At 54.6% G+C, this 13,088-nt stretch overlaps 1 protein-coding gene across 7 annotated transcripts in view; it reads right to left on the bottom strand.

Annotated features, from left to right (window-relative positions):
• The window catches only part of WT1 (WT1 transcription factor), a 33,418-nt gene extending 31,046 nt beyond the window's left edge, over positions 1-2,372 (bottom strand). For all 7 annotated transcript variants that reach the window (XM_062494405.1, XM_062494406.1, XM_062494403.1 and 4 more), the window contains exon 1: positions 1,982-2,372. In XM_062494405.1, coding sequence (XP_062350389.1) covers positions 1,982-2,372 — 391 coding nt within the window. The remainder of the gene's footprint in view (positions 1-1,981) is intronic.
• Between the last annotated feature and the right edge of the window lie 10,716 nt (positions 2,373-13,088).

The following is a 13,088-nucleotide window of genomic DNA, read 5'->3' as shown; positions in this document are numbered from 1 at the left end:
CTGCGTGTCACCGAAAATTGCTGTGGCTGAGCCTCAGGGCTGCACGGGCGGAAGGCAGCCCCGAGCCGAAGGGACCCTTCCGCTCCGCGGCGAGGCACCCGGCCCGGCGGAGCACGGGAGGGAGCCGGGACACGGCCCCTGCTCCCCGCCGCGGCGCCGTCCCCAGGCTCCTGCCGGGCCGGGATGCTCGGGGCTGTGCGGAGGGCTCGGTGCGTTCCCGGCCCGCACAGGTGCGGGTGTGTGCGGTGCCACGGGGACCCGAGCAGAGCCCAGCTCTGTGTTTTGGAGCCTTAAAGGCTCCGTTCCCCCTCAGGGTGGGCAAACCCGGACGTCAGGATGGCGCGGGGTCACATCTATTTTGTCCCCCGCAAAGTCGAATTTACCTCCCTCGCCCTTCTCTCCGCTTTCTCGTCGCTGTTTCCGCCCAGAGATCCTAAATCCCCTCCGATGTCTAAAATCCTTTCAGATATCTTTCAAAAGTGCCTGTCAGAGTCCCTGTCCCGGCGGGCTCTGGGCCTTTCCCGTCCCGCAGCTGGAGCTGGGACCCCGCGGGGCACGCAGCGGCTCCGGGGCCTCGGCGCGGCTGAGCCTCTCCCCAGCTCCAGGGACGCTGCCCATTTTCCCAGCCGGGATCGGCAGCACGGCCCAGGAGCCCCGCTCTGCGGTTTCCTACGTCGGAGCCCCCGGAGATGGGGAAGGCAGCAGCACGGTGGCACCGGGACCGCGACCCGGCACTGCCCGGGGGAGGGAGGCCCGTGAGCTGCCACGCTGCTGAACAACCCCTGGCACTGGCTGCGAGCATCGCCCGTGCCTCGGGCCACCCCTCGGCGGCCAGCACCGAGCGCGTCTCCGGCCTCGGCCTCTGCTCTAAACCCTCGTCCCGCAGCCCGAATCGCCCGGGACGGTCGGACCCAGCCGCTTTGTGACTACGCGATTACCCCCGCGGGGCACAGCAACCCCGAACTGCGGGCTGGGTGCGGGGAACACCATGCTAAAAGCAGAGAGACCCCCGGCCCCTCATCCCGCTCCGACAGGGCCCCGCACGCTTTACCGATCCCCCGACCCCGAGTTTTGGCTGCCCCATTCCCCTCGCCCAAATTGTCCTGGGGCCGAGCCGTGCGGGGCAAACCGCGGCGCCCCGCCGCTCCGGGGCCAGCCGAAGGAAGGAGAAGGAGACCCGAAAGGTCTCTTACAAGTTCTCCGCACGCTGGCCCCTTTTCCTTACTTCCTCGCGTTTGCACCCGCAAATATTTATACTGCAGGCACTGGAAGAAAGTGGATTAGATGCTGAGGCCGGTGCCACACGCGGGTGACACATTGGCCGCTCAGCCCTCGGGAGCTTCTCAGGGCGATGCGAACACCGGGGAACGGAGGGAGCTACGGCGCAGCCGGTCCTGGGCGCGGAGATGAGGACAAGCAAGAAACGACGAGTCGCGCCTGCTTGTGCATTCCAGCCCGCGGATATTCAGCCCTCCCGAGGTTAATTCGACAAGGGGCTTGAAACCACTAGTGTGCGGACAGCGCTTTTCGGTTCCAGGAGGAAGTTTGGAGGTTCACCCCCGCCACCACCCCATGACCCCCGAGACAGATACGCAGAGGGAATTGTCTCGGGCCACGGGACTCAGCTCCATTCCAGGACGTGTGCCGGCCCGAACAAACCTTTGCGAAGGCGAGAGGCTGCTCCAACCCGGGGAGGGGGCCGGGGGCTCCAGACCGCCTGGGAGAGCCTCCCGCTGCATCCGCTGCCCCACAGGAGGGATGGGGGGCGAGCAACTCGTGGCTCTTAAAGCTCCCGGGAGCGACGTGGCTGCCGCACAGGGAGGGAAGGGAGGCACGGGAGGGCTGGCTCGCCTAACCCGGCTCGGCTGCCGCGGAGAAAGACTGGGCTTCGCGTTTACATCAGACGCGGCCCTGCGGGGATGAGCGGGCGACTCCGGGGGCCGCCCCCCGAGCCCGGGACGCCCGGCAGCGCGGCCCTTACCCTGGTTTCGGATGGCTTGCTGGCTCTCCAAGCAGTTGGGCAGGTAGGGCCCATTGGGGAACATCCGAGCCTGGCCCGAGGGCGGCTGGCTGGGCGGCGGGGCGCCGAAAGGCCCGTAGCGGCAAGCCCCGGCCGTGCCCGTGAACTGGCCGGAGAAGTGGACGGTGAAGGCGCTCAGGTATTGCTCCTCGTGCGGATCCGATCCGTTCCAGCTCGGCTCCTGCTTGATGAAGGAGTGCGGTCCCAGCGAGCCGTAGGAGGCCCCCGGGGGAAAGTCCAGGACGGGCGCCCACTGCGCCGCGCTGCTCACCGGCATGGTGCAGTTGCTGTTGCCCGGCAGGGAGGGCACGGAGGGCAGCAGGGCGTTGAGGTCTCGGACGTCGGAGCCCATCTGCTCGCAGACCTTCTGCCTGCTGCCGGGCAGCCAGTCTCCCCCCGGGCCGCACTTGTTCCAAGACACCTGGCCCCTGCCCGCCAAGCCGGAGGCCGGCTCCGGCTGCAGGCACCAGGCCGGCGAGCTCAGCCCTTTGGGGGAAGTTTGCTCCGCGACGCAGCTCCCCGGATCCAGCCCTGCGGGAGCCGGCAGCAGCGACAGGGAAAGGTTGTTCTCCAGGATCGCCTCCGGGCTTGCACCCGCTCGCAGCGCAGGGCAGGGCGCGGCGTGCCTGTGTCTGTGAGTCCGCGCGTGTGCGTGTGTCTGTCTGTACGAATGTCCGCCTGTCGGGGCTGGTGGGGGGGAAGGGGGCACGGCCGCCGCACACGCCTCACCTCGGATGCCTGCTCACCCTCAACTTTGCAAAGCTCAAATAGAGGCGCTTGCAGGGGAGGAGGAGTCAGCCACGCCGATCCTCCATTCACACAACCTCCGCCGAGGGGCTGCCCACAGCTCGCTCTGCTGAACCCAGCCGGACCAGACGCGCAGGGGGGAGGGGAGACACAGAAGAGCCGGGGATGGAGGGGGAGAGGTGACTGTGGGAGAATATATCTCCCCTACACATCACTCCCACCCTTTTGGTGCAAGCGCCACTAAATCTCACCCTAACGTTTCCCCGCTTTAGGAGAGACTTGCGGGACTGTTAGAGGGATCCAGGTGGCCAGTAAGTACGTGCTGCCTGACTTCCCCCGCCAGCTCCGTGCATGTCCGTGGGGATTCCCGAGGGCGGCGAGGTCGCAGGCCCCGGGGACCGCGCCGAGAAGCCTCCGCCCTTGCAGGAACCGGGGGAAGTGACACGACCCGGGGCGGGCGGACCCCGATCCTCAAAGGGGAAAGCGTCTTTCCAGGTGCCTCTCCCGCTACGGGAGGAACCTGGGTCTCCACGAGCTCCTGCGGGGTGCGAGCTGCCTGCCCGGGGCGCCCCGGGGTACCGAGGGCTCTGCCGGCGAGGGGAGGGGTGGGCGTCCCTTGCAATGGGCCCGGGGCCGGCGTGTGCCCGGCCCTAGCCCTGTCCCTCCGACCTGCCTGTGTGAGAGGGGAAGGAAGCAGCTGGGCGGGCGGGGGAGGACGGCAGCACTGTGAGTAACCTGCTTTTGAGAGATTCACCTGGCACTGCTCCCGGGAAGGCCCGGAGTCTCTCTTTCCTCTCTAGCCTCCTGGACAGCGGGTCCTCAGAGTCCATCCCGGGGGCGGCGGCCGGAGGGCCCCCGAGGGCACCTTCCACGTTATCCCCGGACGGTCCTTTCTCCCGGGAAACACGGCAGGCTTCGGGTCGGCCCCGGCAGCGAGGGGTGCCGTGATTCTGGCTGTGCGGGAGCCCACCTGGACCGACTGCCCGGCCGGGAAGAGCCGGGACGGGCGGCAGAGCCCCGCGGGACGTGGCGGTACCTGCCGCGGGCAGGACAGGCTCTCTCTAAAGGCAAGGAAGGGAATCCTGCCGCTCTCCTGCCGAACTACTAATGAATAATCACCCGGGGGTGCGGGGTGCTGCTCCTACGAGGGCAGCTGCCGTCTCGGGGAACTGGCGGAGCGCTCGGGGTCGCAGCGGCTCCGCCGCCCTGTCCCCTGCGCGTTGTCACCGGCCGCTTTCAGAGCCGTGACACCGCCGGGGCCACCGCCCGGCGACACCCCCGCGGCTCTCAGCCCGCACCCTCACGGCGAGATCAGAGACAGAGGCGCCGTGAAATGTTCACCTGCCGCGGGACATTGCACCGCCGAGCCCCTTGTCTAGCCGGGGACATTGCACACCTCGGGATTTCCTTTCCCTCGCGGCATCAAAGGTTACCGCAAGCATCGCCAGCCTTGAAGAGATGCTTTAAGATTCAAAGTGTAAATGCTACAGCAAAAGAATTTAAAAGAGGTCGTTATTGGAATAGCCAAGTATAATTTCATTTCCTCTTAAAACCAATTAGTCACAACGGCCGGGTTTTGTTATTAGTGAAATTATTTTTTCGCAAACTATTTCAGATAATTCCCTTTTAAAATCTCTGTTTTGGCGCATACATCTATGTACTACAAATAGCCCCGCGTAACATAAATGCGAAAGATTTGTTAGTTATTTTTATTGATATTAAATATCCTCTAAGTTCACAGGACGGGTCAGTTCAGACTCCACGGCAAACTCAAGTACCCTCGGACGGCACCTGTGAAGGCAGCCCGTGCCCGTGCGGGGGGATCGCTCTGACCTGGCTGGCACCGCGGGCTCCGGCTCTACCTCCCGCTCTGGCCGCACCGGGGCTCCCGCACACCGCGGTCACTCCCGCGGGGAGCTGCGGGATCGGGAGAGGGGCTGCTGCTGGCTTTGCTCGTTTCGGTGACGGACCGACACAGGAGGTTGGTTGAACTCGGTACCTTAAGGGTTTTTCACAACCTAAGTTGTAACCTGATTTAATTTATGATCGATTGTATGATCTCCGGCTCTGCGATGGACAACATATGCCGAGGAATGGAAGTCTTTGGCCAGCCTAAACGGGATATTTAATTTCCCATGAAAATTAGAGCTCTCTAGGAACAAAATTAAAATGCGTTTCCTGCAGTGGGCTGTTTTTAGAGCTAGCATGGGGGTTTCCTCTTTTCTTGAAATAACCTAGCTTGATAAATCATCCTGAAAGGGAAAAAATGTTTTCTCAATCGCTTAGCTCTGCATTACTCCACCTGGGAGGAAGAACAGCCGAAGTCCTTCCAAACCTCCTCTCGCACTTTCCAGCAGTGAAACAAGACGACTCCTCGGCCGTTAGCACATCCTTCCTCCCCGCGGCTGCAGGCGAGGTCGGGGGGGACTCCGGAGCTGCCAGCTCAGCTCAGCTCAGCTCAGCTTAGCTTAGCCCTGTGCTGAGCCGAGCGCCGGCACCTGCTCCCTCGGGGCCGCCTCAGCCGTGCGGGGCACGGAGCGCGCCCGCCGCAACCGGGTCTGGGGCCGTCCCGGGAGAAATCCTCAGAGGGGCATCCTGAAGATGGGGAGGAAAGCCCGGACCCTTCTGTCTCGGGATGGGCTGAGGACTTTTGGGAAACGGCCAGCACCACTTTCCTCAGCTGTTCCCGTCTAGCCGGAGTCAAGGAGAGCGAGAGAAATCTCCCTCCCCGCTGCACTCCTCTAGCGCAGGCCGAGAGCGCTGGCAGCAGCTCCCCTCGGGGGCGCAGGGCATGCCGAGAGGAGCTGCTCCTTCTTGGCGGGAGGCATTTGCCCGCCTTTTCCCCAGAGATCCCAACCCCGATTCCAGAAGTTGGCAGTTCAGGGACAGCATTTCCTTTGTCGGTTTCCAGACCCAGGCGGTCCGGAACATTTTGCCCTGTCCCCCTCCAAACACGGCTCGATCCAAAACTCTGGCACCTTCATTGCCCGCCGTTCCCATAGCTATGGTAACTCCTGATAACGCTGTCTTCGATTGTGCTCGAAGGCATACTCTGCAAGGTTGAACGATGGCTGGAGGAGGGTTATTCTAGCGAAGAGTCCCGACAAAAACGGGCTCGGGAGCCTCCTTCAGCCTGAGCGCCGCTGCCGCACCTCCCCAGCCGACGTTTTCCCTCTGCCATGCTAACCAGTTAAGGGACCGGTGATTCTTACTAAACTCCTAAACGACCCCCCCCCGCAGCTCGGAGGTGGGCGAGACTGACTGAAACAGAGATAAATCCCCAAGCCTTCCCCTCCTGCTCAGGCCGCTCACAGCGCGCAGGGGGATCTGTCTCCTTTCACTCAGGGAGCTGATCGGAGTTTGATTATTTAAGTGCCAAGAGCAGCAGAAACAAAGCTGCGAAGCATCTTGCAGGGGGAAGAGGGGCAGGAACTCATCCCGGCGGGCCCAATCTCTCATCGCTCGCTGCCGAGCGCTGCGAGCCCCGCGGGAGCCGCCGGCAAGGCGGGACCAGCCTTCCCTGTGCGGGCTGACGTGGGCACTGGGACGCTTTCGAGCTGCGTAGAGGACATTTTGTTTATCCCCCGAGCGTAAAAGAGTTTTGTTTATTTTTTTTGTTTGTTTTTTAATGCACAAAGATGCGTGAGCTCTCCCCGCAGCTGAAGGGACCGAGGCGCTGCTGGGCCGGGCGCTGCGGTCCCTCCGAAGCGGGGACCCGGGTGCGGGGATGGCGAAAGCCCCCGCGGGATCCTGCGTATCTATCTCCATTCTCCCGGCTCTCCCCCCGCTCCGCCGGGGCAGCCTCCCCAGAGCCGGGCCCGGCCGGCGGGGATCGGGCCATTATTGTACCGTAAATCTTGGAAACGCTGGAACTAATTACGGAGAGGATATGTCTCAATTTGTTCCGCATTAGTGCCGCGCCGGGACGCAGGCACCGAGCACGGGAAATTGATGGGACCGGCCCGGCCCAGCTCCGCCGGGACGGCGGCCCTGACCCCGCGTTCAACCCGGGGGGCGGCCCCGCTCCGCCTCCCGCACCTGCGGGGCCCCGCGGCCGCCCTGCCCCCGGGCGGTGCCCGCGGCAGCGCCGAGGCTGCGGCCGGCAGCGAGGTACCCCGCGGGCTCCGCCAAATTTATTAGCGTGCTGCTAGGACGGGGCTCGGTATAAATCACCGGGCTGTATAGGGCCATAAAGCATCCCTGCGTATCCCGCCCTCGCCGGGTTTCTGGTGAATAGGAGTTCATGGAAAGCTGGGTATCAGTAACATCTTTCAGATCTGGAATATGTGACGTTTTTAAAGTCTTAGATGTACAATGGGATATACTTCTGGAGCAGCTAAAACTAATGCATAGAATTTTTATCGGTATTTTGTAATTACGTACAAAAGAAATTTTGGGGGAAAAAGCTCTTAGGTAATACGCTCAGTTCTTGGCATTACTGCTAATGGCTTTGAAAGTAAAAAAATTATTATTTCGGCAGGAGAAAATAAAAATAATCTAAAATGTAGTGCATTATAAATGGGTGTCTGGTAACTGAGACTTAAGGAATTAATTACTCCCAGTTCGTTGCATGCAGATCCCATTGTAAAGGCACATTGAACTCTAAATATAATAATATATAAACAGATCAGTAACAATACCTGGCATGGACACCGATTCAAAGAATTCTTTGAGCCACCTGGGATGCCATCTTTGAATATGGATAAGTGCTGGAAATGCAAACAAAACATCTATGCATTCAAAATAATTATAAAGGCTCCAGCTGCAGTGGACAAACACTGCGGTATCCTCGGTACCTCACAGGTAAGGAAAGGCACCCACGGCCTCAGGTCTCACTAACTGTAGGGTACTACAGAACAGAAGGGACAGAAGATGAATTGCCCTTTACCAGGCCATGAACATGTTTCCCTAAACACTAACCATCCATGCCTTTTATTTATCAATTTATTTCTTTAACAAACACACTTCAACAATGCAAAGCAAAGTCCAAATCTCCCTTTGTTCTTGCAAAGCCCTTTTGCAGCTCTGTGGAAAGATACCTTGTTGTCCTCAATGGGAAACAAGAGGGCTCCAGCAGCTGTCTTAGCTGAGGGTCCAAACCCCTTTTCATTGGGTTTTGTTCATTGCACGCACCTCAGAGGAATTAATCCATGTAAGCCCCCGATTAAAAGGGCTGTGGGGCAGGTGTTCTCACCGAAATCTGTGCCTAAGCATGTCAGTCCACCAGGACTCGTACCACACAGTGGGGAAGGCCAAGCACATCCTCTGCCTGAGGGTGTTTGGTGAGCGTAGAAGACAAGCCGTGGGGACAATGTGCCTGATGCCTAAAGCAGAAGAGAACCAAAAGCTCCTGGGTTCTGTTCAACACCTTCTGCTCACCGCAGAGAAATGGAAGAGGTGACAGCAGTTTTGCCAGAAAATTTGGGGACTCCCACAGTATTTGTGGAGTGCTTGGGTAAGCAAAGAAAGGCAGATGGTTGCATTTTGCAGCAGAGCTCTGTGTCAGTGATGTGACCTGTGAGGGGGTGGCAGGGCTGGAGTTGGAGAGCTGTTGCAACACGGCGAGTCCCTCCTCCCAGCCCCAGCAGCACAGCACAGCCAACACCCACGACTCTGCAGCCGGGGCAGACATTCCACTGCCCCCAGCCCCCCAGCACAGCCCTTTGGCTTCCTTAGAAACTGAGCAAACCCAGTCCTCCGTAACCACAGCTACATGAAAGGTGTGTGTGTGTGTGTGTGTGTGTGTGTGTGTGTGTATGTGTGTGTGTCTTCTTTCTCTGGACTGCACATGCTGATACGTGTGGATTGCAGCAATACACATGAGGTAGAGAAGCTCATTTTACTCATATGGATGGCTGGAAGCAACAGGCAGCAAAAATGTACCCCCAATTGAAACAAGAGTTTTCCCATTTGTTAATTCCAAGGCTTCCCACTCAATGTGGCTTTTGGTCAAACCTTGAAGGTTTACAGTCAGTGTCTCTCTCTCCCTTGTGTGGGTGTGGGATATCTGGTCTGAATATAAGTGTGAATGGCCATCTGAAAAGTTCATGGTTTCAGGGCATCAACCCAAGAGAGATCTGCTGCAAGCAGGGACAGAAGCCACAGCATCAGATGCAATTCAGATGGGCTGCAGCTGTCAGTGCTTTCTGATTTGTGACCGTCACTGTCCAGCTGCAGCCTCTGCTGCCCCTGCTGCCAGTGTCCCACTCAGCTCATGCTGAGACGAGCTATGCAGGGACAGACCGCTGGAGATGAAGCTGCTGCGGGGAGAGGTGGGGGAAGAAAAGAGAGGAGGGAGGGAACCCACGTGTTGAACTTGCTTTAGAAGTCAAATTTCTTCTTCATGAGATGCAGGACATTCCTTTCCCTTCAGATTTTATGTCCGTTTGATTGCACTAAATTCATCTGAGTCTGCTGTGACACAGGAATTAAAAGCACCGAGGGTTTGCTGTAGCTGTTGAGTCATGGGCTCAGACTGATCAAATCTACCGCTTGTTTTTCTTCCTATTACATGAAAGCAGAGTTCAATAAAGTTCAGATTGGAACTAAGACCTACTTTGTGATGTCTTGACAAACCTTTCCTGATATATTTATCACATATTAGTCAGAAAGAAAGAAGCACAAAGGAACCTTGTCAACTTGTTATTTATGCTTTTTAAATGAAATAGTGAAAGGAATGAGCAAGTAAGTGTGATTCCTTTCTCTAGATTGCAGTATCATAGATTAATAGCTCTATGAACAGATTTGCAAGTAGCACCATCATGCTAGTCAAGATATTAAAAAAGTTTATGAGCAGTTGCTAAGGAAAAACAAGATAAAGCCTACGGAAATCTGATACTGGTCAATGGTGCATTTATTCCAAACATAATATTCACTTCAAGTCCTCATAAATCCTTTGCAAATGAAACTTCCATTGTGATCACTGTTCCAGATCTAAATGATTTATTTTTTTTCCTTTGGTAGACATTAGATAGATCTCAGAATGTACAAGTAATGTACATACTGATACGGAGTTAATCATGCACCCATGAGATAATAAATATTAAATTCAAATAAGATATTTGAAAGAAGGACTATCTTCACAAGAAATTTTTTAAAAATTTATTTGTGGATGAACTTGCATGAAAGATCTCACATTTCTGTTTGATTTGTTTCAAAATTCAGGGCTTCCACAGTTCAAAACTGTGAATGTTCTCAGGACCAACGCAGACATTGGATCATGTGCAGTTTCAAAATTGAGTTCTTAGCAATATTTAGAATCACAGAATGCTTTGGGCTGGAAATGGCCACAAAGATAATCTCATTCCAAACCTCCTGGCATGGTCAGGAACACCTTCCAGTCCATGAGGTTGCTTCAAGCTCTTGGCCTTGAACTCTTCCTGGAATAGGACAGCTACAGCTTCTCTGGGCCACCTGTGCCAGGGCCTCACCAGCCTCACAGTAAAGAATTTCTTTCTAACAACCAATCTAACCCTGCCCTCTGTCAGTGTGAAGCCATTCCCCAGTGTCCTGCTTCTCCATGCCTTTGTTGAAAAGTCCCTCTCCAGCTCTCTTCTAACCCCTTTAGGGACTGGAAGGCTGCTGGAATGTCCCCCCAGAGCCTTCTCCTCTCCAGGCTGAATAACCCCAATTCTCAGCCTCTCTTCACAGTAGAGGTGCTCCAGCCCTCTGAGCATCTTTGTGGCATCCTCTGTACTCAATCCATCAGGTCTGTGCCCATTTTTTGTTGGGTGTCCCAGAGCTGGATGCAGTGCTCCAGGTGGGATCTGAGCAGAGCAGAGCAGAGCAGAGCAGAGCAGAGGGGCAGGATCCCCTCCCTTGCCCTGCTGCTCAAGGTGCTCTGGATGCAGCCCAGGGCACATTTGGCTTTCTGGGCTGTGAGTGCACATTGCTGGGTCCTGCTGAGCTTCCTGTCAACCAACACCCCCAAGCCCTTCTCCTCAGGGCTGTTCTCAATCCATTCTCAGCCCTGCCTGTGTTCCTGCTGGGCATTGCCCAGCCCAGGTGCAGGACCTGGCTCTTGGCCCTGCTGAACTGCACGAGGTTCCCCAGAGCCTCTCCAGGCTGTCAGTGTCCCTTTGGATTGCATCCCTGCCCTCCAATGTCCCCCCTGCAGCATACAGCTTGGTGTTTTTAGCCAGCTCACTAAGGGCACCCTTCATCCCACTGTCCATGTCACTGACAGAGATGTTGAACAGCACTGATCCCAGTTTAGCTCAGTTTCACCCTGAGCAGCAGCAGCCTCTGCAGTTTCTGTGTGCTTTTGAGGAAATGGGTCCTATTGCTCTGGGAAGCTGCCTGAAAACAAGGAATGTGCTTAAACGCCAAGCAGAAGAGACCCACCAGGAAAGCAGCATGTCGACCCACTTTTTTGACCTAGTGATCTGAGTCCCCAGTTTATAGAAGCCATGTGGTCTTCACTGCCTCTAGGTTTTTGAATGTTTCTTTCCTAAATGCTCAAACCCAAATGGACTCTCAGTAATAAACCCACTCTCAGAACCTATGGGCAGAAGTCAAAATAAGTTCAGCAAATCAGTTGGATATCAGCTAAAAACACTTAATTTTTCATCTGATAAACTTCTCTCAGAGGAACTACTGGAGTCAGCTTTAGCCAGACACCAGACCTATAATGAAATAATTCTATGATTGGGTAACATGAACACCCCATAATAGCTACATCTGCTTTATAATGGAATGAAAGTTCTTGAATCAGTTGGATAAGTTCGCTGGCCAAATATGGATTTCAGTGTATTTAGCACTTGCAACATGCTTTACTCCAGCACTGTGTATCAGTAATATCAATGCAGATATTGTAAAGGCTTGGGCTCAGACTTCTGAGGACATACACAAAGGCATTTGCAATTGCCACCTAATGCATCTTTCAGGGATCCTTTGGACAGCTCAATCCAACCTTGCAGTCTCCTGCCCTTAGGATCAAAGAACCAGGCTCAGCCCCACAGCCTCAGAGGAGGTAGATTTGCACACACAAGCTCAGAGGAGGTAGATTTTCTTCAAGATCTGTAATATCACTTAGATAATAATAACTAAAAGAGAAGCCAGAGGCCAGCCAGCACTCAAGAGATGCTCTGGGCTGCCCAGCAAACGCAAGGAATCCAAGGAACCTCAAACACAATTAAAAGATGGAAGCACTATCCACTGCTGGATGCCATGTTATTAGGTGACTAAGAGCTGTGCATTGTGAGACTGAACAGTCTTGTACAACTTTTCCCAAATCACAGAAATCCCGTGGGAAACCTCAGTAATCAAACAAGATCTCGCGGTCAGGAAGCTTTTTTTCATCCAGCCAATTTTACTTCCCCTTCATCATTCCATCTATTACTCATTACATCCTCCTGCCAAACTCCACATAATTCTTCTGTGTCTCTCTCATGCTTCTATGTTTCAGTTACATATAGACCACTATATTCTTTCATCCAAGCTTTTCCTACCCCTTATTCAGGCTGTACATATTTAGTCCTTCCCATTTTTCCTGCTACGCTCCTAACAGCACCTCTGCTAAATAGAAGCAAATTGAACATATATTCGACAAACAATTATATTTGGCAGTCTCTAAATGTAGAGACAAGCAAGCCAATCATTAAATCACCTTGAACAACTGAGTGAGAGTTCAAAGCCATAAAACTGTCAAATCAGGACAAGGAACTTTGGATGACACTGAAAGATCAACTTCACAGGAAGCCCTCAAGTAAAGATATATTAAAAAAAAAGCCCAAGTTTGCTTTATGGTCCTTGTCTCAAGGAATATGTTGTTAGGTACATATCTGCAGTGGTTTTTATGTACAAAATATTTAAAAAGTGTTCTGCCACAGTGACATCAGGCAGATACTGGTAAGTGCATACTACCCTTACAGTTCTACAATACATTCTTGAGCTACAAAATAATAGTTCCAAGATGTATGCTGCAGTTCATGTAAAGGCAGCTTTTTACACAATTAAAACACTTACTGTTGAGCAATTCGTGTTTCAGATGTTAGAACATCACTGTGTTACAGAGTTACAATAATTTGCTCCTGTCATCATATCCTGCTCAAAGATGCAGCTTCCACAGCCTTTCCCTTCTAGAAACTGCTAGAATGTGGGTTTCATCCATAAACAAGGCAAGATCATTCCACAGACCAGAGCATTTTGCAAATCATACTTCATCTACATAACTTAAAATTTTATAAGCTTAGCTTGAAAGACTTCAAGTTCAGTCACCTGAAGACGATGAATATAGTAGTTTATGTCTTTGAAACCTGGGAGCACTATATATTTGGAATTTGGTTTACATCCAGTTAGCAAGTACAGGTGTCTAGATACC

Source organism: Cinclus cinclus, chromosome 6 (assembly GCF_963662255.1).
Source record: "Cinclus cinclus chromosome 6, bCinCin1.1, whole genome shotgun sequence".
Classification (NCBI taxonomy): domain Eukaryota; kingdom Metazoa; phylum Chordata; class Aves; order Passeriformes; family Cinclidae; genus Cinclus; species Cinclus cinclus.
The sequence above is the reverse complement of the archived record's forward strand: the minus strand, read 5'-3'. Positions and strand labels throughout refer to the sequence as shown.